The sequence below is a fragment of the Hypanus sabinus genome, chromosome 1 (genome assembly GCF_030144855.1).
Source record: "Hypanus sabinus isolate sHypSab1 chromosome 1, sHypSab1.hap1, whole genome shotgun sequence".
Classification (NCBI taxonomy): Eukaryota; Metazoa; Chordata; class Chondrichthyes; order Myliobatiformes; family Dasyatidae; genus Hypanus; species Hypanus sabinus.
In genome coordinates, this window is record NC_082706.1 from 11,469,577 (window position 1) to 11,495,253 (window position 25,677).

At 50.0% G+C, this 25,677-nt stretch overlaps 1 protein-coding gene across 5 annotated transcripts in view; it reads right to left on the reverse strand.

The window, feature by feature from the left end:
- Positions 1 to 867: 867 nt before the first annotated feature.
- Positions 868 to 25,677, reverse strand: part of LOC132391401 (beta-adducin-like) — a 142,737-nt gene continuing 117,927 nt past the window's right edge. For all 5 annotated transcript variants that reach the window (XM_059964579.1, XM_059964550.1, XM_059964571.1 and 2 more), the window contains 5 exons: positions 20,184 to 20,303; positions 16,214 to 16,303; positions 15,479 to 15,641; positions 13,358 to 13,453; positions 868 to 7,886 (listed from right to left, as the gene is read on the reverse strand). In XM_059964579.1, the coding sequence (XP_059820562.1) occupies positions 7,573 to 7,886; positions 13,358 to 13,453; positions 15,479 to 15,641; positions 16,214 to 16,303; positions 20,184 to 20,303 (783 nt within the window). In that variant the 3' untranslated portion in view covers positions 868 to 7,572. The remainder of the gene's footprint in view (positions 7,887 to 13,357; positions 13,454 to 15,478; positions 15,642 to 16,213; positions 16,304 to 20,183; positions 20,304 to 25,677) is intronic.

Sequence of the window (25,677 nt, forward strand, 5' to 3'; positions counted from 1 at the left end):
CTTCGGTAGTAGAAATAAAAGGGTTGACTATTTTCTAAATGGAGAGAAAATTCAAAAAATATGAGGTGCAATGGGACTTGGGGGCCATTCTGCAGAATTCCCTAAAGGTTCATTTGCAGGTTGAGTCAGTGGTGAGGAAGGCAAATGTGATATTAGCATTCATTTCAAGAGGACTAGAATATAAAAGCAAGAATGTAATGCTTAGGCTTTATAAAGCACTGTTGAGGTCTCACTTGGAGGATTGTGAGCAGTTTTGGGCCCCTTATCTAAGAAAGGTTGAGCTGACATTGGAGATTGTTCAAAGGAAGTTCACAAAAATGATTCTGGGATTGAAAAGCTTGTCATATGGCAAGTGTTTGATGGCTGTTAGCCTATACTCACTGAAATTCAGAAGAAAAAGGGGTGACCTCATTGAATGTTGAAAAGCCTCGATAGAGTGGATATGGAAAAAGTTTTTCTATGGTGGGGGAATTGAAGACCTGAAGACACAGCCTCAGAATGGGGGGGGGGTGTCCTTTTAGAATGGAGGTGAGGAGGAATTTCTTCAGCCAGAGAGCGGTGAATTTGTTGAATTCTTTACCACAGGAGGCCAAATCATTAAGGTAGAGGTTGATAGATTCTTGATTAGTCAGGGCATGAAGGGATAGGGGGAGAAGGGAGAAGATTGGGGCTGAGAGGGATACCGGATCAGCATGATGAATTGGCAGAACAGACTTGATGGCCAAATGGCCCAATTCTGCTCCTACATCTTATGGCCTTATCTTATGAAATCAGGTGTACCCTTGTGCTGGAGGTGGACTTGCCACAGTTTGGCATCCTCTGTTCACCTTGCCGATGATCATGATAAAACGACAAGATAGCTTTAGATTAGGCAGTTCCAGGTTCATTTTAATTACAGTGCAGAATATTAGAATACAAAGACCTAGGCACACATCGAGCAGAAACAGATGAGCATTTACAGGTAGCCAGATCATAGTGAGGCACCAAATGCAATGCACCAACATTTTTTTCTTTATCCTATATATTGACATCAAGCCATATACATTACATTGGTTCATGGTGCTCGGCAAGGATTGTCAGACATAGACGGCACAAGTAACACAATTCTCTATAAACAACCACAGGGGATTGCACTGATTCTTGGGACAATATACCTTTCATTTTAAGTGCTATGGTTGCAATCAGTAGGAAGTTCGAATCAATGGTTTATTATACATCAAAGGCATAAATATCAATGACAATAAGCTCTGGATTTAATATTTGGTTTGCATTTCATTAATGTCCGTAATCTCAAATGTGTTTCCTGGTGTAGAATGGGAGTTGGAAGGTGCCCAACAATGGAAATTGTGGTCAAACATATAGTGAGAAGAAATTGTATGTAATCCGTGCAGTGTGTTCTAATACTGGGAATATTGACTTTGGAAAGGTACTTTTGGAATCGTTTTAAGGTATAGCGCAAGGAGAAGAGCAGATTGAGAAAGGGAGGTTCAAAACCAGGGCTGATTTGAAGATGTTGCCATACAGACAGTGAAGGATTAACTCACAGATCACACTGTCTGATGTAACAATCAAAATCTGGAGCAAGTAATTCCGAAACCATTTGCGCAGAGCATTGAGGTTTACAGGGTGCTTTCATCTCCTTAATGATGACATGTTCCTGTGGAAGTGAAGGGATGATGAAGTTCTGCAGGTCAACGCCGTGCCCAACAGTGACTACAAACTCAAAAAGCACTAGATGGCAAGTCCTATGTAACAATCTTCCTTCAGCAATACCGAGGCACATGCTAGTATTTAGAGAAACATACAAAAAGCTGGAAGAACTCAACAGGTCAGGCAGCATCCATGGAGGGAATTGTGAGCAAGGTATGTTAGCGGCACCTCCAAGAGGACCACAACGTTGCTGCAGGGTTTGGAGGCTTGTGCGCCTCAGTGACCTGGGGAGCTATGTTGGCTTGAGTCAGGGCCTTGTTGGCTGGGGCAGCAAAGAAGGTCACCCATGCCAAACAGGTCAAAGGGTTGAGGCCCACCCGTCCTCCAGGTTCAAGGCTAACAACCCTGGTTGCTCAAAAAAACTTATGAAAACAGCAATGAAGAACCCTTCTGTATCTGTGTGCGATGGTATGGACAGACAGAGATGGAGAACCTTCATTGTTGTCCCAAGTGCCAGTAACAAGATCAGTGGCGGCAGAAAGTGTGGTGACTCTTATGGGCTACCCCCAGCTCATCCATAGGTGTGTTGGTTGTTAATGTAAACAACACTTTTCACTGTATGCTTCAATACACTGCGATACATCAATCCAAATCTGAAGACAGAAGAAGAGTCTAGATCCAGAACATTGATTGTCCATTTTCCTTCAAAGATGCTGCCTTATTTGCTGAGTTCCTTTTAGTTTCTTGTTTATTGATTCTTCCGGAGCAACCCAGCTTGAAGCCATTTTTCTTGGGTTTCAATAACTTTGCAACGTGACGGAACAGAAAATGTCACCCAGCATCTGCCCCTCTCTGCCACCCACTGGCCACCAGAGCTGAGCAGCAGAGAAGGACATGCATTCCCGCTATCACTTTAACATCTGCAAGATGTGGCAAAGCACTCGAAGAGCAGATGACCTCTCCCTTGGTGGAAACGTGGGAACTCAATGTGCACAGCATGCTGCCGCAAAGTGATCAGGTAACCTGCTTCGGAAATGCAAGAGAACGGAGTTGCTGTTAGTGTGACACTATCACAGCTAAGGGCAGTGGAGTTCGGCCATCTGTAAGGAGTTTGTACATCCACACCCCCCCCCCCACCCCGCCGTGACTGTGTTGGTTTTCCTCTGGGTGCTCCTGTTTCCTCCCACAGCCCAAAGATGTACTGGGTAAGTTAATCAGTCATTGGAAATTGTCCTGTAATTAGGCTAGGGTTAAATCGGGGGTTGCTGGGCAGTGAGACCTGCGCTGGAAGAGGCTGTTTCACAATGTATCTCCAAATAAAATAAAATTTAAAAAAGACTCAGCAATTGAGCAGAATCAATAGGAGAAAAGGAATTAGAGCATAGAACATTACAGTAGAGTTCAGGCCCTTCGGCCCACAATATTGTGCTGGCCTAACTTACTCTTAAATTCAATCTAACCTTTCCCTCCTACATAGACTTCCACTTTTCTTTCATCACATGCCTAAGAGCTTCTTAAATACCTCTTATCCACATGAAAGCTTCTCATCTAAGAGATTCTTAAATGCCCCTAACATATTTAAGAACTGTCGCATTTTGAGTTAAAATGTAAACAATTCCTTACCGCCCACAGATATTGCTCGATGCACTGAGATCCTCCAGCAGATTGCTTGAATTTACTTTGGAATTTTCTTAAGGATAAATGATATCCAGCTCTCTGAGGAAGGCTCCCTGTCTTTGATTAGCTTTGCGGAATTTATTTTGCATTTACTTGACATCACGTGTGACCTTAACTCATTCAGAAACAATAGCCTCAGACAGGAACGCATTTCCTCGTTTATTTTCAAATTTGAGTTTTGACAGTAGGACTTGAACCCCGACCTTTGGAGCTGAGCACAGGTGTGATCACTGAACAAATATTTCCCTCGACAAAGTTCAAAAGTTCAAAAGTGCAGCTTGGATGATGGTGGATCTCCTTTGAGACACCGGAGTTATTCCAGTGATCTGGAGAGGTGCAGTGAGAGTGGCTCAGAGAAACTTTAGCCTAACCCCGTCCCGGGCCCCGATGTCCTGTTGGAATTCTGCCCTGTGGGCCACTAATATTTAATTATGGTCCCTTTCATAATATCTCTGGGGATTCCTTCAGCTAAGACAGTTGCCCCATTTAAGACTCTGACAATGCTCCTATGGTTTCAGCAACATTCATTGAGTGCAGCAGGAAAGAGGTTGTGGGAAAACATAGAGGAAAACAGTGCTTCTAGGTCATTTCAGCCCCATTTAGAATCAGTTAGGAATGGGTGCAGAATTTTGTTTTTCTCCAGCCTGAGTATAAGTCAACCGTGGCTCTTTGAAGGGTAATAATTGCACCACCAGGTCCAGAAACAGTTATTACCCATCAAACTTCAGGCTCCTAAATCAGTGTGGTCAGCTTCACTCATTGCAGCTCTGAACCAACTCCACAACTTTTGGACTCACTTTCAAGGACGCTACAACTCATGCTCAGTAATATTTTTTTACTTATTTATGCATATTTAATTTGCACAGTTTGCCCTCTTTGGCACACTGGTTGTTTGTCAGTCTTTGTGTGTAATGTTTCTTTGATTCTATTGTATTTCTCTGCTCCACTGTGAATACCTGCATGAAAGTTAATCTCAATGTAGTATATAGTGACATATGCATACTTTGATAATAAATCAACTTTAAATTTTTCTTTTTCTTTGTCTCTTCTTTGCCCGCTTTTTGTTCTTATAACACTTAATAAACAACATTAAATACCAAGTGTTATGCCTCAATCTTGACTTCTGAAGAAACTCAGATCATTATTGCCAAATCCAAGTTATAACCCAGAAGGGAGTTCATTGCTAGGCGATTAAGAGCAATTATTGGTTAAGGAATGGGACAATTTGGGAATAACATGTTGAAGGGGCCTGTGGAAACAACATTAAAGTCCCTGCACCTTTTAAGAATATTGCGCGTACTTCAGAGGGTATTTTTGACGCTTTCTTGGGTAACAGCAGTAGCTGCACAATGCCAGAAGACACATCGAACTTGATTCATTCCTTCCTTTGGAAGATCAATCATGTCAGATACAAGGCATTGCTGAGCTTCAGACAGGATTATCGATCTTCCAGCTTCACTATGCACAGGACTGCTCCGTCACACAGGCTGTTGTCTAAGAAAGCTCACCAGCGCTTCTAATTCCTCAGGAGACTAAAGAAATCTGGCATACCCTGTCAACCCTTACCAATTTTTACTGATGTACCATTGAAAGCATCCTTGGTACCGCAACGGCTCTGCCCATGACCAAAGGGAACTGCAGGGAGTTGTGGACAGTGCTCAGCACATCCATGGAAACCCATCTCCCTCTCCATGGAGTCTCTCTATTCTTCTGGCTGCATAAGTAGAGCAGACAGCAGAATCAAAGACCCCACCCACCCTGGACAATATCTTTTCTCCCCTCTTCCATTGAGCAGAGGTTACAGATGTCTGAAAACACATACCCCCAGGTTCAAAGACAGCTTCCTCCACATTGAATTGGTCACTAGTCTGTTAAGATATTCCTGACCTCAGAGTCAATCTTATTGTGATCTTGCTCTGTACTGTCTACCTGCCCTGCACTTCCTCTGTAACTATTACACTATTGTTATTGTTTCATCTTGCTCGACCTCCATGCACTATTGTCATGAACTGATCTGCACAAACAGTATGCAAGACAAGCTTTTCACTGTACCTTGGTACATGTGGCATAATAAACCAATTCCAGTTCCAGTCCTACAGTCCTGCTCCGTGCCTGGATTTGGGGATGGCCGAGAACTGGGGCGAGAGAGATGTTGATGGTTTGGGGCAAGGTTGACAGGAATGACCAGGATACTGATATAGTGATGGATTGGGAAAACGTGGGAAAGGGGATCACTGACTTGGGGGGGGGGGGGTGCTGGTGGTGGTGGGAGGTTCTGTTGCAGAGCCTTATATTGGAGTTCAAGGAGATGGGGGTCAACAGGTGAGGGCCCAATGATGGGGCTGGCTGGGTTACCCTTCTGACAGCCACACTAGCTAGGTGGTGCACAGGGAAATTCGGGCAGTCTCAGTGACAGGATAGTATGCTCCAAGTTCTCCAGCAACACTCCAAAAGGAATGACTTTATCCCACCCACCCTGTCAGAAACAGTGTCCTGGCCACAAGGGGTGCCTGGTCCAATTTCCATCAAGAGGTGAAACAGTCCACGAGTGGTTTCAGCTCTGGAATCAAATGCCCATCTTTGGATGCAATAATAGGAGCAATTCGTCCAGGCAAAGTAACTGAGCTATTGAGTAACGCGGCATGGAAACAGGTCATTCAGCCCAGCTCATCAATGCCCATGAAACTGGACCTGTTTGCCTGTGTTTGATCCCTATCTCTATAAACCAAAGATTTCCAACCTTTTTTATGCCATGGACCAATACCATTAAGCAAGGGGATCACGAACCCCAGGTTGGGAATCCCTGCTCTAAACCCTTCCTATCCATGGAACTGTCTAAATGCTTTTACCAAATCTGCCCCAAATTTACCACCTTCTGCTGGCAGCTTATTCATATACACACCGTGCTCTGAAGGAAGAAGTTGCCCCTCGGGCCGGTTCATCATGGGGGATCTTTTGCTATCAAAGACAGACAGACTGCGCAAAACAGCATGGATTTCACTGAAATAGTGAACTTCATAAACACTCAACTGTTAGGCACCCAACCATGTCCCTCATTACACAATGACCAAGCAGTCTTCAGGGCAGGTCTGATTGGTAAATCCCATTAGTTAACTGCTCAGTCCACCTCCTTCCTTTCTGAATTTATTGAAGCACACCACCTTTCCACTATTGAGATGTTCTGCTTATTTGGTCTTTAAATCACCTGTTCTTTACCTTCTGCTGAGCTCCAATGACCGTGTCATTAAATATAACACGCAGGATTCTGTCCTCTAGGAGGACTGCAACTTTGTTGTAGGATTTGGAGGCTTGTGTGCCTCAATAACATGGAGAGCTATGTTGGCTGGAATCAGGGCCTTGTGCTTTGGCTCTTGGTAGGGTCACCCATGCCAAACAGGTCAAAGGGTCGAGGCCAAACTAAGAGTGGTCCACCGGTCCTCCAGGTTTGGAGGTTCAGCTCAGGGCCAACAACCCTGATTGGTAAAATGAAATTGTTATGGAAACAGCAATGAAGAATCCTTCTGCATCTGAGTGTGACAGTATTCCTGAGACCCCACCCAGGACTTGCGTGACCCACAGTAGTGAAAACTGACATGATGAAGGAAGCCCTGAACCCCGCCGGAGATGGAGGATCTTCATTGCTGCCCCAAACGCCAGCGGTGTAACGGACAATTAGTGAGTAAGTTAGGATTCTGCGGGTTCTCCCTCTGCCTCAACTGCACACATTCTTCCCCTCCGGTAGAACACCCTCCGTTCTCACTGCCATTCATTGAAGTCCAGGGGATCAGCTTAAGGCATCCGTTTGAACAATTTACCCACCACATCCAATGGCACTGCATGCCGTTCACTCAGCACAGCCAGTGTTGCGGACATAAGAGCCAGGCCTGTGACCAGGTCTGCTGCGTGGAGTAGGGCACGGCAAGGCGGAAAGAAATTCATCTGGGTGCACTGCGCTTCTGTCTGCAGAGTTTTAACTAAATCACCGACCCATTAAAGAAGAATGGGACCCTGACTCATTAAAATAATGCAGATTGTAAAATGCGTTAAACAAGAGGCGTGAAACCAATGAGCAGTGAAATTCAGGCCCTCTGTGTTCAGGTAGGTGGTACTGTTTTGCCAGTCCGCATTGTCAACTGTGCAAGTGTGACAAGAATTGGTGCACTCAATTGATGAAGCTGGTCTACACCAAGGTTCTCTGTTTGGCAAGTTGTTGTATACATTTACTCCACCCCCCCCCCCCCCAATTCAGGACTCTGTTTTCTCTTTCTTTTTACTCTTTTTCAGGAAAGACGGGGTGCGGAACTTCTTCTTCTTCTTGGATGGAGACTTGGAAGGGGAGCCTTCGGGCGAGAGAGGGCCGCTGGTCACGGACTCCGTCTTGTCCTTGGCCGGTTTCACGGGCGGCTCGGTGCCGTTCTCCACGTTGGTCGTCACTTGTTGCATGCCTTTACTCAGCTGCTCATCCACAGTCTGGTCCTCCTCCTTCCCATTGGACACCTCCTCAGGGGCTACCGTCTCGGCGTCATCTGGCGCCTCCGAGCCTTTGCACGGCTTGGTTTCTTAAAGGGAAGAGAAAAGCAGAAAAGCTCAGAGCTGCAATATGGCGATGCCGGATGGAACTGAGTGCCAATCTCCAAAGGCCAATTTTTTGCAGAAAAATTTGGGGTAGACTTCACATGCAACCTAAACTGAAACTAAAGTGACATTTGGCCATCTTCAACAAATTGGGTCCAAATAATCATGGTGCGAGACCTGTGCCACAATGTACTTAGTAATAGAGTCATCTCGGCTCTATTATTGGGCTGCACTCTGAATGAAACATCTCTGACTTCTGGAAGATGTGCATAGACTCAACTGGCATGTTACCATGTGGTCTTTCTGCCACAGCGCAGAACAACACAACGGAACAGTTGCACCTCCCCCTTTTCCTGGCCCCAGTTTGAAGGGAGCCATCATCATTACGCCTCTTTCCCCAGTGTCAGTTGAGCATGCAGCCGTCGTTTGAGATAATGGCAGTGGAAGAAAGCGGTTAATGGGATTGAGGGACTTTAGCAAATTAATCTGCAAGCACACGATGAAGAAAGTAGGCATGCAAGGAGACGCGGAACTGTCCAACGTCGCAGGGACAGGTGAGAGGGGGTCGAGGAGGAGGTTGTTCCAACTAGCCTATGGGAAGGGAAAACCGGTCGGGAGTGGGGATCAATTCTGGGATGAGATGCACCGTACGCAAGATAAAGCTGAGCATAATGGAGCAAGATGGACCCTGTAAGAGCGCCCCCTATTGAAGCAGTTCCCTGGTCAGCAAGGCACTGACCAAGCTCATTGTTTCAATGAACCAGGCTCAACTTTTTGGGGCATGTCTGTCTAATGAGGAAAGGTTGAGCGAGCTAGGGCTTTCCTCTTTGGAATGAAAGAGGATGAGAGAGGTATGTAAGATGATAGGAGGCATAGATAGAGCGGACAGCCAGCAACTTTATCCCAGGACGCAATGGCTAATACCAGAGGATTTGCTCGTTATGTGCCATGTCGTATGATGTGGGTGACCACGGTCTTTCCATGACCATGGTTGTTCTTGGCAAATATTCCTTAATAAGTGGGTTTGCCATTGCCTTCTTCTGGGCAGCGTCTTTACAAGACGGGTAACCCCAGCCATTATCAATACCCGTCAGAGATTGTCTGCCTGGTGTCAGTGCGTCAGTGGTCATATAACCAGGAATTGTGATGTACACCAGCTGCTCATGGCTTGATATGACCCTGTTCAGGGTTGGGGGGGGTGTGGGCAGCCCAGCGGGTGCTACACCTTGCCCAAGGGTGATCTGCAAGCTAGCAGAGGGAAGGAGATCCTTACAGTTCTTTTAGTAGAGACATATCTCCACCCTGACACTCATATAGCCGAGGATATATCTGAGGTAGAGGGAAAGTCTAGCGCAAGCGGGTCATGGCTCAGTATAGAATGGCATCCTTTGAGGAGGAGTTCCTTTAGCTAGAGAGTGGTGATTCTGTGATTTCATTGCCACAGACGGCTGTGGAGGCTAATTCACTGAGTATATTTAAAGTGGAGGTTGGTAGGTTCTTGATTAGTAAGAGAGTCAAAGGGCATGAGGAAAATGGGGTTGAGAGGGGTATTAAATCAGGCATGATCAAATGGAGAAGCAGACTCGATGGGCTGAATGGCCTGATTTTGCTCCCATGTCTCACATTCTTATGATATCCTTTTAGGGTGAGTGAAGGGAAGTTTAAGGGGTATTTCTTTTTATTACACAAAGAGCGGTAGGTACAGTGCAAGAGGTAGTGGTAATCGCTGAGACATTTGGAAACTCTTAGACGGGCACATGAACGATAGAGAAATGGAGAGCTAGGTGGGAGGGAAGGGTTAGATTGATCTTGTAGGTTAAAAGGTCAAAGGCTGAAGGGCCTGTACTGTGCTGTACTGTTCTATGCTCTACATTTGTGTTATGATTAGTGAGTAATGTCACAGTCAAGTATCCAGAGGGCAGTTTTATCCCATTCATCTAGGATTGTCACCCCACCCCCAACTCCCCTCTCCATCCCAGAAGTGAAACGATGGTGCAAAGTATTTGGGCAATATTTCCTTTTCTATTCTATTCATAGACATTGAAATGCAAGAAATTATTGAATTGTGAGTAGATGGCCCCAGGATAAATCTGCTCGGCGTTCATTCGCAAGTGATGTCCGTCTAGGCATTGTGGCTTGCTAATCCACTCATCCGATGTTACAATAATCAAAACCCAATTTCAACATCCAAATTAATCCCATGTTCAACAGAATTAAACTTTTCAAAATGCCTAAACAGCATAAAGCCTTTATAATTCCTCCCCTGCATTGTGTGTGTGTGGGAGTCACGAGCAAACTTGGTGAAAGCAGAGGTCACCGATTTGCAGATGACACGAGGGTTGGTGGCGCTGTGGATAGTACTGAAGGCTGTCATAGGCTACAGTAGGACAATGACAGGATACTGAGCAGGGCAGAGAAGTGTGGAGTGATTCACTTTGAGGGTAAAGTACAGGGTTAATGGCAGGATTCCTAGCGGGTTCAGAGAACAAAGGGATCTTGGAGACCACGTCCACAGGTGATGCCTCAAAGTTGCCGCACAAGTTGATCAGGTGGTTAAGAAGGCGTATGGTGTGTTGGCCTTTATCAGTCAGGAAATCGAGCTCAAGAAACTGCAAGGTAATGTTACAGCTCTATAAAATTCTGGTTAGACCGTACTTGGGAGTATTGTGCTCAGTTCTGGTCGCCTCATTATAGGATAGATGTAGAAGCTTTAGAGAGGGTGCAGAAGAGATTTACAGAATGCTGCCCAGATAAGACTGCTTGTCTTGTGAGTATGGGTTGAGCGAGCTGGAGCTTTTCTCTTTGGAGTGAAGGAGAATGAGAGGTTAGAGCTTTACAGAGCTGTGTAAGATGATAAGAGGCATAGATAGAGTGGCCAGAAATGGGTGATACAAGCGGTGTAATTTTAAAGTGATTGGAGGTAGTTTTTTTGTACAGAGAGTGTTAGGTGCATGGAACACACTCCTAGGGGTGGCGGTAGAGGCAGATACATTAGAGACTTAGACAGTCACATAGATGAAAGAAAAATGAAAAGTTTTGTGGATTGATCATAGGGTAAGTTAAGAGGTTAGCAAAACACTGTGGGCCGAAGGGCCTGGACTGTGATACTTTTTAACTTCTGTGGTATGGTATTCAATGACACTGGTGCCAAGCTGTATCGGTGCTTGCCTTTCCCTTGGACTACACCAATGACGTAGAGAAGGGGAACCTACTGTTGGGGCGACAGCCGGTTCTTCAAATCTTCCCACCCAGAGGACACATTCCACCGGAGGCTCAAACCCATTAAACCCCTGGGATCAGCGGCTGCCCACTATTATTATGGTGGGAAAGGTGTCAATCGGACAATAATGCACAGGACAGTGCTCCCGGAGCCTTGGTACTGAGTGAGGGGCAACGTCGAGCTGAACCGAGGAGCAGCAGAACGCCAGGCAGTGGTTTAGGACGCATGGCCTCCCCGTGCCCTCGTTTCGGAAGCAAGTGAACCTACAGAACCAGCAATGCCGTCCCTGCTGCGCCACAGGGGCCGGGGAGGGGAATATCGAGGATTGCAAGGGGTGGTGAGGAGAGGGGATTGAGGACTCTCGGGGTGATAGCACGGAGGGGTGGGGAGTGGGTTGAATAGTATACTTACTACAATGACAAGTACTCAGTGTCATGTGGAACTCCTTTTAGCGTGAGCCAAACGGAAGGGGGGAAAAAAAAGAGAACAAGAATGGAACAAGATGGCCACGTTTGAAAAGCAGGAGACATCAGCACACAACCACAAAGAATGGAGAAGCATTGTATTTCAGTCAAACAGAGAAGCCCTCCCTTTTTGCCTCCCCCCCAGAAGCTTCACACAGTGAGAGGCACTTGCCCTGGACCCCCTGACAAACAGGAATGTGGACAGAAAAGTGTGAGTCAACTCTGAGGGGAAAACAACCTCAGCATTTGGTTTTGTCTAGAATTTCTACTCATTTGAACACTAGAGGTGACACCCCCACTTCAACATCTCTAATCAAGTGGTCACGGCTTGTCCTGAAATTCACCAGAAAGCTTTGTTAAAAGCTTCACCTGTTACTAGGGAAGATTACGTGAGCCCTCTGGGAAGCAGGAGACGTGTGAATTGGAGGGTTAGTTGTCAGCTGTAAGGCTGCACTGGTGGGGGTAGGGCTCTAGAAGCAGGGAGCTGCAGAGGGTGGGGTGCAAAATGGAAAATGGGATGGTTACTGAATGGACAGTGCAGAGACGGTGGGCCGAAGGGCCTTCACCTGAGCTGCCGGTCTGTCTGGGGATGCCGGTAGAGGCTGGAGTGTAAGGTGGCGCAGTTCACCAAATCAGGAGAATGTCAAAGCTAGCGGGTGCTCCGCTTTCCCGAAGGCCTGTGGGGTGGTGGGTTAAGTTGGCTGCTGTAAATTTTGCGAGTGCTTAGGCGAGGGGTGGAATCTGTGTTGGGAAATGACAGCGAGAATTCTGGGGTTTTGACCATCTCCAAGCGTGTAGGTGAGGGGGATTTGTGGGAATAGTAGGAGAACAGAATGGGTTAGAGTGGTTCAGTGTAAAAAGAGGGTGCATCTTGGCCGGCACAGAGTCGATGGGCTGCAAGGCCTGTTCCTGTGCTGTGTGGTTTTGTGACCCGGCACACGAGCCGCCTCTGCTTTCGCTTCATGCTGAGGTCACTGGCCTGACGCGCGTGTGTGGGTTGGAGGAATGCGCTGAGAATCGGAACCATTTCCGCAGCCCGCAGAGACGGCCAAGACCCCCGAATTCCCAACCTGTGAGCTGTCGCCTGGGGCTTGGCTGTGATGCACTCAATCTCCCCACCACTTCACGTCCGCTAGCCACTCGCAGGAGAGAATCAAAGTCCGACCCCATGGGGCAGAGCTGAGTCAGAGAACCGCCAACAGCCAAGTATTGGCGTTGGCCTACAGGAAGAGCAACAGCTCTGGTGACGAGAGAACGCACGAGCTCAGGGTCAGAGAGGGAACCGGCCCCGAGCGGCAGCTGACCTGCGGTCAGAGACCGTGCGTCAGCCTCGGAGCTGAAGGGGACGGAAAGCAAGGCTGCTGGCTGCGGAAGGAAAAAAATGCTTCTTATTTCCCATTGGAAAAGAGTGCGGAGAAATCACAACACACAAGACAAGGCAAGTAAACACAGCAGCGAGCAAAGACACACTGAAGCTTCAAACCTGCAAGGAAACCCTGTTGAGAAATAATAACCAATTAAACAGAAAATACCAGAATTTCAGATTCAAGAAGATATCGGACTGTATACTGGGAATGATAGGTTGCAAATCTACACTGGAAACTATATATGCACATTCCAGAGTCCATATTGGGAGTAACAGACGGGTATCTACGCAGGGAATAGATGAGAGATTTCTGACCAATCCTTTCAAGGTCATTGATATGTTTACTATATCAAACGCAATGATCCATCTTTTGAACTAACAGGGACCGACCCATCCATGACTTACCTCCTGGTGACCTGGGAGATGTGGGTGACTTAGCTGGCGAAGTGAGGGGGGTCTTCAGGGGAGAAATCCCTGCCGAGGTGTCCTCCTCATCTGGACCTGCGTGCAAAATCAGCCCATTGATGTCTACGTAAGATTGGCTTGTACTTTAGTCCAGTCTCGTGCAAAGATTACTTCAAACTTTGAAAGACTGCCGAGGGCCCAGCTCAGTTTTGGCAAGTTCACCCCTGCCGTGATTCCCTTGTCCATTTATCCCCGCAGGCGGGAGAAACGCTACACCTGCCCATACACCTCCATTCAGGGCCCCAAACAGTCCTTCCAGGTGAGGCAACACTGCGCCTGCGAATGTGTTAGAGTCATCTATCGTATCTGGTGCTCCTGATGCAGCCTCTTCTATAGAGATGAGACTGAATGTAAATTGGGGACCGCCTTTTCAAATACCTCCATTCCGAATCTGATTCCCATGCTGACATGTCAGTCCATGACCTCCTCTCATGCCACAATGAGGCCACTCTCAGAGTGGAGGACCAACACCTTATATTCCATCTGGGTAGCTTCCCACCTGATGGCATGAACATTGATTTCTCCTTCTGGTAATTTTTATTTCCCCCCCCCCCCACTTCTTCTATTTCCCACTCTGGTCTCTAACCTCTCCTCCTCACCTGCCTGTCACCACCCCCAGGTGTCCCTCATTCTCCCCCTTCTCCCATGGTCCACTCTCCTCTCCTATCAGATTTCTTCTTCTTCTCCAGCTCTTGACCTTTCCCACCCACCTGGCCTCACCTGTCACCTTTCAGCCAGCCTCCTTCTCCTCTGCCCACCGTTATATTCCGGCATCTTCCCCTCCCTTTCCAGTCCTGAAGAACTGAACATCGACAGTTTATTCGTTTCCACAGATGCTGCCTAACCTGCTGAGTTCCTCCAGCATTTTGTGTGTGCTGCTCAATTACAACAATGTGCATTTATGTAGCTGTCAAAGGGTAGTTAAGGAAGGAACAGGAGCTGGTGTTGGCCATTCAGCCCTTGCCCTTTAGGCTAGCTCATCTATTCAACAATATGCTAGATATAGTCTCTCAAGTTGTGCAGCCGCACAGCACAGGAACAGCTTTTACCTGTTCTCTCATATGACCGCCTCGATCCCTAAAATACTCCGGTCTCTCATGGGAGGCAGAGGGACAGAGAGAAATAGAGAGATGGAGAGGGGAAGGGAGGAGGGGAGGGGAAGAAGGGGAGAGGGGGAGGAATGGGGAGGGCAGAGAGGGGTGAGGGGGAAGGGGAGAAGTTGAGGGGGCAGGAGAGGGAGAGGAAGTGAGAGAGGGGAAGAGAGAGAGAAAGCTCATAGGGATGAGAGCGAGAGGGAGAGAGAAAGGATGAGAGAAACAGAGGGAGAGAGAGGGTGATGAGAGACTGAGAGTGAGAGAGGATGGGGATGAAAGAGAGAGAGGGATGAGAGAGAGAGAGGGATGAGAGAGAGAGAGGGATGAGAGAGAGAGAGAGGGATGAGAGAGAGAGAGAGAGGGATGAGAGAGAGAGAGGTGGGGATGAGAGAGAGAGAGATGAGAGAGAGAGAGAGAGAGAGAGAGTGAGAGAGAGAGAATGAATGAGATAATGGAAGAAGACAAAGCAGCAGAAATTTTTTGACAGAATAAGGTGGTGAGAGGAGGGAGGAGGGGAGGAGTACAAGCTGGCAGGTGATAGGTGAGACCAGGTGAGGAGGAAGGTGGATGAGGCAGGGGGGATGAAATAAGAAGCTGGGAAGTGATAGGAGGAAGATGTAAATGGCTGAAGAAGAAGCAATCTAATAGGAGAGGGAGTAGACCACAGAATGAAGGGAAGGAGATGAGGAACCAGGGAGAGGTAATTAGCAGGCCATTCTAACCCCTCCTTTCCAATCTAGGTGAAGGGTCTCGGCCTGAAATGTCAACTGTTCGCTCACTTTCATAGATGCTGCCTGACCTACTGAGTATTTAGTGTGTGCTGCTGTGGACAAACACATGAATAGGGAAGTAGAGAGAAACAGGTTTACAAGCAGATGGGTTTATCACTGTTAGGCATGGATGAGGTGGGCAGTATAATTCGATCTGAACTTGCCAGCTTCCCCACAAGAGACTCTGAAAACATTACCATCCAGCCCCAGCTGTTTCCGCTCCACCTCTCTCTTGTATTCCTCCAGTTCCTGGTCGGTGAGCTCGTTGAATGGGTTCGGGGGCTCAGGCTCCTGCTCCAGCGCCTGCAGATCCCGCTCGGTCGCAGCCTGCGCCTCTGAAGGCAGCATTCCTTCTGCAGACTGATGTAAACAGTGCATGTAGTTAATATACTGCCCAGCCCTGCGATGTGCGGGACAGGGTCAGTAAGTTATGGGCATGTTATCTTGGCACTGGAAGCATGGCGACACATTTTCGGACTGTGTTGGTCATTGGCGCAAGTGATGCATTTTAACGCATGTTTTGATGCAAATGTGAGAAATAAAGCTAAACTTTCTTTTTTTTGCTCACATCTATGCACAGACTCGTGCGCCCACACATAAACACTCACACGTTTACACACACACACACACACACACACACACACACACACACACGCAAGCACGCACATTCGTGCACACATGCATTCACAAACACATGCACAGATACGCAGTATGAACACACCCACACACATACACAATGCTGAGGTGACGCTAGCTATTGATCTGAAACAATACGTCAAAGTTGAAAGCCCCAAATGGAGCCATTCGGCCAATCGAACACATTCTAACCCTGTTATCACTGTCCCTTACACCAGTATTGGCAAGTCACCCTGACAGCGCTCAGCCCCCCTGCAGGGGCACAGAGGCGCGACCGATCTCGGGGACAGACTCACCGGGCTGCGGCTTTTTTCCGTGATGACGCCCGCCAGTAGCTGTGACTGCGGTCCCGCCGACTTCATATCCTGCCGGTTCTGCTCGCGAATCTACAGGTTAAACAGAAACCTTCAGGAAGAGAATGCGCCGATAATCCACCCAGCAGACCCAGCTACACAGCGGGCGGCCCCACCACCAGTGAGGAATGTAGTTGAAGGTCACCGAGGCAGCTCAGCGCATCGCGGAGAACTGCCTCCCCTCTCTGGAATCTGTCTGTACTTCTTGCTGCCCCTGGGAAGCAGGCAGCACAGTCAGACCCCACCCATCCCAGACTTTCTCTCTTCCTCCAGGCAAAAGATGCAAAAGCCTGAAAGCACATACCACCAGGCTCAAGGATAGCATCTACCCCACTGTATGGTAACAGGCTGCGGGCTGGAGATACGTCTCTACTAAAGGAGTTGTAAAGTACTCCTTCCCTTCACTAGCCTGCAGATCACCCTTGGGCAAGGGGTAGCCCCTGTTAGCAAGACCCCTGCCCAACCCACCCCCACCCCGATCAGGGTCATGTGAAGCCATGGGAGCAGGTGGTGGATGGTCGTATGAACAGCCGGTGCAGATCACAAGTCCTGGTTATGAGACCACTGACGCCAGGCAGACAATCTCTGAAGAGTATTGATAATGGCTGGGGTCACCCATCTTGTAAAGACACTGCCCAGAAGAAGGCAATGGCAAACCACTTCCGTAGAAGAATTTGTCAAGAACGATCATGGTCATGGATAGAGACAGTTGGAAGACCATGATCACCCACAGCACACAATGATGATGATGACGAGTACGATAAATTTGCCGCTTGACCTCACAATCTGCCTTGTTATAACCTTTGTACCTTATGGTTAACCTGCAGTGCACTTTCTCTGTACTGGTAAGCAAGACAAACTTTTCATGCATCTCAGGACGTTACAATTATAAACCGAAAGCAAAGAGCTTGTTTTGAGTACCACCCAGACAGATCATACCTGATATAATTGCACTGAGGGAGTAAAAGAGAAACCCAATAGGCTGTTGCAGTTGCACAGTAAGTGCAGTGCGCACAGACAAATAAGAGTGTAGGGGCCACAGTGAGAGAAATCGGGAGAAATGCACTCAGCATTTAGTGTCTGTTCAAGAGTCTGATAACTGTGGGATGGAAAGTGTCCTTGACCCTGGTGGTACATACTCTGATTACAGAGGGACTGAGGATGTCCTTGACCCTGGTGGTACATACACTGATGACAGAGGGACAGGATGTCCTTGACCCTGGTGGTACATACACTGATGACAGAGGGACTGAGGATGTCCTTGACCCTGGTGGTACATACTCTGATGACAGAGGGACTGAGGATGTCCTTGACCCTGGTGGTACATACTCTGATGACAGAGGGACTGAGGATGTCCTTGACCCTGGTGGTACATACATTGATGACAGAGGGACAGGATGTCCTTGACCCTGGTGGTACATACACTGATGACAGAGGGACTGAGGATGTCCTTGACCCTGGTGGTACATACTCTGATGACAGAGGGACTGAGGATGTCCTTGACCCTGGTGGTACATACACTGATGACAGAGGGACTGAGGATGTCCTTGACCCTGGTGGTACATACTCTGATGACAGAGGGACTGAGGATGTCCTTGACCCTGGCGGTACATACATTGATGACAGAGGGACTGAGGATGTCCTTGACCCTGGTCGTACATACACTGATGACAGAGGGACTGAGGATGTCCTTGACCCTGGTGGTACATACTCTGATGACAGAGGGACTGAGGATGTCCTTGACCCTGGTGGTACATACATTGATGACAGAGGGACTGAGGATGTCCTTGACCCTGGTGGTACATACTCTGATGACAGAGGGACTGAGGATGTCCTTGACCCTGGCGGTACATACATTGATGACAGAGGGACTGAGGATGTCCTTGACCCTGGTCGTACATACACTGATGACAGAGGGACTGAGGATGTCCTTGACCCTGGTGGTACATACTCTGATGACAGAGGGACTGAGGATGTCCTTGACCCTGGTGGTACATACATTGATGACAGAGGGACTGAGGATGTCCTTGACCCTGGTGGTACATACTCTGATGACAGAGGGACTGAGGATGTCCTTGACCCTGGCGGTACATACATTGATGACAGAGGGACTGAGGATGTCCTTGACCCTGGTGGTACATACACTGATGACAGAGGGACTGAGGATGTCCTTGACCCTGGTGGTACATACTCTGATGACAGAGGGACTGAGGATGTCCTTGACCCTGGTGGTACATACACTGATGACAGAGGGACTGAGGATGTCCTTGACCCTGGTGGTACATACACTGATGACAGAGGGACAGGATGTCCTTGACCCTGGTGGTACATACTCTGATGACAGAGGGACTGAGGATGTCCTTGACCCTGGTGGTACATACTCTGATGAGAGAGGGACTGAGGATGTCCTTGACCCTGGTGGTACATACTCTGATGACAGAGTGACTGAGGATGTCCTTGACCCTGGTGGTACATACACTGATGACAGAGGGACTGAGGATGTCCTTGACCCTGGTGGTACATACTCTGATGACAGAGGGACTGAGGATGTCCTTGACCCTGGTGGTACATACACTGATGACAGAGGGACTGAGGATGTCCTTGACCCTGGCGGTACATACATTGATGACAGAGGGACTGAGGATGTCCTTGACCCTGGCGGTACATACACTGATGACAGAGGGACTGAGGATGTCCTTGACCCTGGTGGTACATACACTGATGACAGAGGGACTGAGGATGTCCTTGACCCTGGTGGTACATACACTGATGACAGAGGGACTGAGGATGTCCTTGACCCTGGCAGTACATACACTGATGACAGAGGGACTGAGGATGTCCTTGACCCTGGCGGTACATACATTGATGACAGAGGGACTGAGGATGTCCTTGACCCTGGTCGTACATACACTGATGACAGAGGGACTGAGGATGTCCTTGACCCTGGTGGTACATACTCTGATGACAGAGGGACTGAGGATGTCCTTGACCCTGGCGGTACATACATTGATGACAGAGGGACTGAGGATGTCCTTGACCCTGGTCGTACATACACTGATGACAGAGGGACTGAGGATGTCCTTGACCCTGGTGGTACATACTCTGATGACAGAGGGACTGAGGATGTCCTTGACCCTGGTGGTACATACACTGATGACAGAGGGACTGAGGATGTCCTTGACCCTGGTGGTACATACACTGATGACAGAGGGACTGAGGATGTCCTTGACCCTGGTCGTACATACACTGATGACAGAGGGACTGAGGATGTCCTTGACCCTGGTGGTACATACACTGATGACAGAGGGACTGAGGATGTCCTTGACCCTGGTGGTACATACACTGATGACAGAGGGACTGAGGATGTCCTTGACCCTGGTGGTACATACACTGATGACAGAGGGACTGAGGATGTCCTTGACCCTGGTGGTACATACACTGATGACAGAGGGACTGAGGATGTCCTTGACCCTGGTGGTACATACTCTGATGACAGAGGGACTGAGGATGTCCTTGACCCTGGTGGTACATACTCTGATGACAGAGGGACTGAGGATGTCCTTGACCCTGGTGGTACATACTCTGATGAGAGAGGGACTGAGGATGTCCTTGACCCTGGTGGTACATACTCTGATGACAGAGGGACTGAGGATGTCCTTGACCCTGGTGGTACATACTCTGATGACAGAGGGACTGAGGATGTCCTTGACCCTGGTGGTACATACACTGATAACAGCAGGATGGAAGCTGTCATTCTTGAATGGGGTTAATCATGCCAGACTTGATCAAATGGCAGAGCAGACTCGATGGGCTGAATGGCCTAGTTCTGCTTCAATGTCTTATGGTCTTGTTCACAATACAATAAACTTTGACTTTGACATGACAGTGACAGAAAGGCTCAGACATATCTTGCCTTATTCCTCGTTTCCAGCACTTCCCGGGGGTCTGTAAAAAGAGGCACAAACTGGTTGGGAGTCTCGATCTTGATCGGAGTTCCGCTGCTGGGTTTCTTGGCCTCGTCAGCCTTCAGCCACTGTTTCAAAGCAAGAGAGGCATACATTATTTCCACAGCCATTTTCTACAGGTTCACTGTCCCTGTCAAGTTAATGTCAGAGTGCACTGGGATTGTGCACTGGCAGAGGACACAAAGGTACCAGCAAAGACCACTGGCGCTCAGAAGATACAGTGCAATCGCTGGGGCACTTTCAGAGTTCATCAGTTGATGCCAGTGGCAGCGGCACGGCAGGAACACTGGCAGGGGCACTGGCGGCCCACCAGCGGGAGGGAATACCGCCGGACAAGTGGCAGACTGCTGAGGGTGCGAGCTCCGTCAGGCACCACGGGCAGGGAAGACTCGAGGGTGAATGGCAGGTACCTGGGCCATGGCACAGCAGCAGACACGTTGGCAGGTTGCACTGGTGGACCAGTGGCAAGGGAGCACTGCCAGACTGCATCAAGTGAAGAGAAACCCATTGCAATTCCTCAGCTATTCACTAAAAGACTCAATGGAGAAGCCGATTACCCACAGCTCAACAATAACTTGAACAACTGCAAATGTGGTTACATCTCACTGGAGATGGTTAACTGAAGCCAGGCAGCAGTGTTGACCTTGGAAGAGTGGTGATTGGGCCAGACCAACAGCAGCTGTTTAACTGTGTCCCTACCCACCCCCCCAACACTGTGCATGTCCCTACCCACCCCCCCAACACTGTGCATGTCCCTACCCACCCCCCCACCAACCCCCCCAACACTGTGCGTGCCCCTACCCAACCCCCCCCCAACACTGTGCATGCCCCTACCCAACCCCCCCCCAACACTGTGCGTGTCCCTACCCACCCCCCACCAACACTGTGTGTGCCCCTACCCAACCCCCCCCCAACACTGTGCGTGTCCCTACCCACCCCCCACCAACACTGTGCGTGCCCCTACCCAACCCCCCACCAACACTGTGCATGTCCCTACCCACCCCCCACCAACACTGTGCATGTCCCTACCCACCCCCCCACCAACCCCCCCAACACTGTGCGTGCCCCTACCCACCCCCCCAACACTGTGCGTGCCCCTACCCAACCCCCCCCCAACACTGTGCATGCCCCTACCCAACCCCCCCCAACACTGTGCGTGTCCCTACCCACCCCCCACCAACACTGTGCGTGCCCCTACCCACCCCCCACCAACACTGTGCGTGTCCCTACCCAACCCCCCCCCAACACTGTGTGTGCCCCTACCCAACCCCCCCCCAACACTGTGCGTGTCCCTACCCACCCCCCACCAACACTGTGCGTGCCCCTACCCAACCCCCCACCAACACTGTGCATGTCCCTACCCACCCCCCACCAACACTGTGCATGTCCCTACCCACCCCCCCACCAACCCCCCCAACACTGTGCGTGCCCCTACCCACCCCCCCAACACTGTGCGTGCCCCTACCCAACCCCCCCCAACACTGTGCATGCCCCTACCCAACCCCCCCCCAACACTGTGCGTGTCCCTACCCACCCCCCACCAACACTGTGTGTGCCCCTACCCAACCCCCCCCCAACACTGTGCGTGTCCCTACCCACCCCCCACTAACCCCCCACCAACACTGTGCGTGCCCCTACCCAACCCCCCACCAACACTGTGCGTGCCCCTACCCACCCCCCACCAACACTGTGCATGTCCCTACCCACCCCCCCACCAACCCCACCAACACTGTGCGTGCCCCTACCCAACCCCCCACCAACACTGTGCGTGTCCCTACCCAACCCCCCCACCAACACTGTGCGTGTCCCTACCCAACCCCCCACCAACACTGTGCATGTCCCTACCCACCCCCCCACCAACACTGCGCATGTCCCTACCCAACCCCCCACCAACACTGTGCGTGTCCCTACCCAACCCCCCCACCAACACTGTGCGTGTCCCTACCCAACCCCCCACCAACACTGTGCGTGTCCCTACCCACCCCCCCACCAACCCCCACCAACACTGTGCGTGTCCCTACCCAACCCCCCCACCAACACTGTGCGTGTCCCTACCCACCCCCCCCACCAACACTGTGCTTGTCCCTACCCACCCCCCCACCAACACTGTGCTTGTCCCTACCCACCCCCCCACCAACACTGTGCTTGTCCCTACCCAACCCCCCCACCAACACTGTGCTTGTCCCTACCCACCCCCCCACCAACACTGTGCATGTCCCTACCCAACCCCCCACCAACCCCCACCAACACTGCGCATGTCCCTACCCACCCCCCCAACACTGTGCGTGTCCCTACTCAACCCCCCCACCAACACTGTGCGTGTCCCTACCCACCCCCCACTAACACTGTGCATGTCCCTACCCAACCCCCCACCAACCCCCACCAACACTGCGCATGTCCCTACCCACCCCCCCAACACTGTGCATGTCCCTACTCAACCCCCCCACCAACACTGCGCATGTCCCTACCCACCCCCCACCAACACTGTGCGTGTCCCTACCCAACCCCCCACTAACACTGTGCGTGTCCCTACCCACCCCCCACTAACACTGTGCGTGTCCCTACCCAACCCCCCACTAACACTGTGCGTGCCCCTACCCAACCCCCCACCAACACTGTGCGTGTCCCTACCCAACCCCCCACCAACACTGTGCGTGTCCCTACCCACCCCCCCAACACTGTGCGTGTCCCTACCCAACCCCCCACCAACACTGTGCGTGTCCCTACCCAACCCCCCCCAACACTGTGCATGTCCCTACCCACCCCCCCAACACTGTGCGTGTCCCCACCCAACCCCCCCACCAACACTGTGCATGCCCCTACCCACCCCCCCACCAACACTGCGCGTGCCCCTACCCAACCCCCCCACCAACACTGTGCGTGTCCCTACCCAACCCCCCACCAACCCCCACTAACACTGTGCGTGTCCCTACCCACCCCCCCACCAACCCCCACCAACACTGCGCATGTCCCTACCCACCCCCCACCAACACTGTGCGTGTCCCTACCCAACCCCCCCCCAACACTGTGCGTGTCCCTACCCACCCCCCACCAACACTGTGTGTGCCCCTACCCAACCCCCCCCCAACACTGTGCGTGTCCCTACCCAACCCCCCACCAACACTGTGCGTGCCCCTACCCAACCCCCCCACCAACACTGTGCGTGTCCCTACCCACCCCCCCACCAACACTGCGCGTGTCCCTACCCAACCCCCCCACCAACACTGCGCATGTCCTTACCCACCCCCCCCACCAACACTGTGCATGTCCCTACCCAACCCCCCACCAACCCCCACCAACACTGTGCATGTCCCTACTCAACCCCCCCACCAACACTGTGCGTGTCCCTACCCACCCCCCACTAACACTGTGCGTGTCCCTACCCAACCCCCCACTAACACTGTGCGTGCCCCTACCCAACCCCCCACCAACACTGTGCGTGTCCCTACCCAACCCCCCCCAACACTGTGCATGTCCCTACCCACCCCCCCAACACTGTGCGTGTCCCTACCCAACCCCCCCACCAACACTGTGCATGCCCCTACCCACCCCCCCACCAACACTGCGCGTGCCCCTACCCAACCCCCCCACCAACACTGTGCGTGTCCCTACCCAACCCCCCACCAACCCCCACCAACACTGTGCGTGTCCCTACCCAACCCCCCACTAACACTGTGCGTGTCCCTACCCACCCCCCCACCAACCCCCACCAACACTGCGCATGTCCCTACCCACCCCCCACCAACACTGTGCGTGTCCCTACCCAACCCCCCACCAACACTGCGCGTGCCCCTACCCTAAACACCCACCCTCCTAGTCCTGGATCTGTACAAGTGGACAAGACCAACAACTACCCAGGAAAATCCACAATGTACCCTGCATAAGCAAAGTTTTGATGCAGCATTCAACTGAATACAACAGGTATACAACACTCTAGTCCTGACGAAGGGTCTCGGCCCGAAACATCGACAGTGCTTCTTCCTATAGATGCTGCCTGGCCTGCTGTGTTCCACCAGCATTTTGTGTGTGTTGTTTGAATACAACCGGTCCTAGTTAATTGGGTCATCAATTTTCTCGGGACAGCCTCTTATTTGGGACAACTCTTAAAGAACAAAAAATAAATTGTGAAAATAGCCGGGATTACCTTTGTTTATTTGGGACACAATGTCACTTAATTGGGACAGGGGACTGTTGCCGAACAGTTTCTAACTATCAACAGTCACATGCGTTTGCGTGGCTGTTGGACACCAGACCACACTCAGTGCAATCGGTTTTTAAACAGCATAAGCTGCATGTGTTTGTGTTCAAAAAGCAGTGATTATTTTTCAACAGTGGCTTTCTCTTTGCCACTCTCCCATAAAGCTGTGACCGGTGAAACACCCGGGCAACAGTTGTTGTTTGCGCAGTCTCTCCCATCTCAGCCACTGAAGCTTGTAACTCCTCCACGGTTGTCATAGGTTTCTTGGTGGCCTCCCTCACTTAGTACCCTTCTTGCACGGTCCCTCGGTGTTTGAGGACACCCTGTTCCAGGCAGGTTTACAGCTGTGCTATATTCATTCCATTTCCTGATTGATTTAACTGTACTCCAAGGGATATTTTGTGACTTGGAAATTTTCTTGTATCCATCTCCTGATTTGTGCTTTTCAATATCTTTTCAGAGTTGCCTGGAGTGTTCTTTTGTCTTCATGGTGTAGTTTTTGCCCGGATACTGACTCACCAGCAGTTTGACCTTCCAGATACAGGTGTATTTTACCACAATCAATTGAAACACCTTGTCTGCACAGAGGTCTCCAAAAACAGATCTCCACTTGACTAATTATGCAACTTCTAAAACCAATTGGCTGCGTTAGTGCTGATTTGGTGTGTCATGGGGGGGGGGGGGGGGTGAATACTTAAACAATAAATTATTTTGTGTTTTATATTTGTAATTTATTTACATCACTTTGTAGAGATCTGGGATCTGCCTTCACTTGGACACGGAAGTCTTCTTCTGTTGATCAGTGTCAAAAAAAAGCCAAATTAAATCCGCTGTGATTCAATGTGTAAAACAATAAAATGTGAAAACTTCCAAAGGGGAGTGAACACTTTTTATAAGCACTGTATATATTAACAAGGGAAGATTGATAAGTTTGTGGCCTAAAATAGAAGGAGTCAGTTTTAGAAAACCCAGCACATTTATTTTTCCTGCATTTACACACTTAGTCCAGCGGTCGTGGAGCACTTCTTTGTGGAAGTCGCTGTCTTGGACCTCCAGAAAGTGTCCACAGCAGGGGTAATTGATAAGTTTGTGGTCTAAGGTAGAAGGAGATGAGTTATACAGCTCTCGTTCCATGCACATGCAGTTCAACTCTTTGAGTGATCATGCAGAAAGTTTGAAGTTAATAACTCATCTCCTTCCACCTTATGCTACGAACTTATCAATCACACCTGCTGCGGACGACT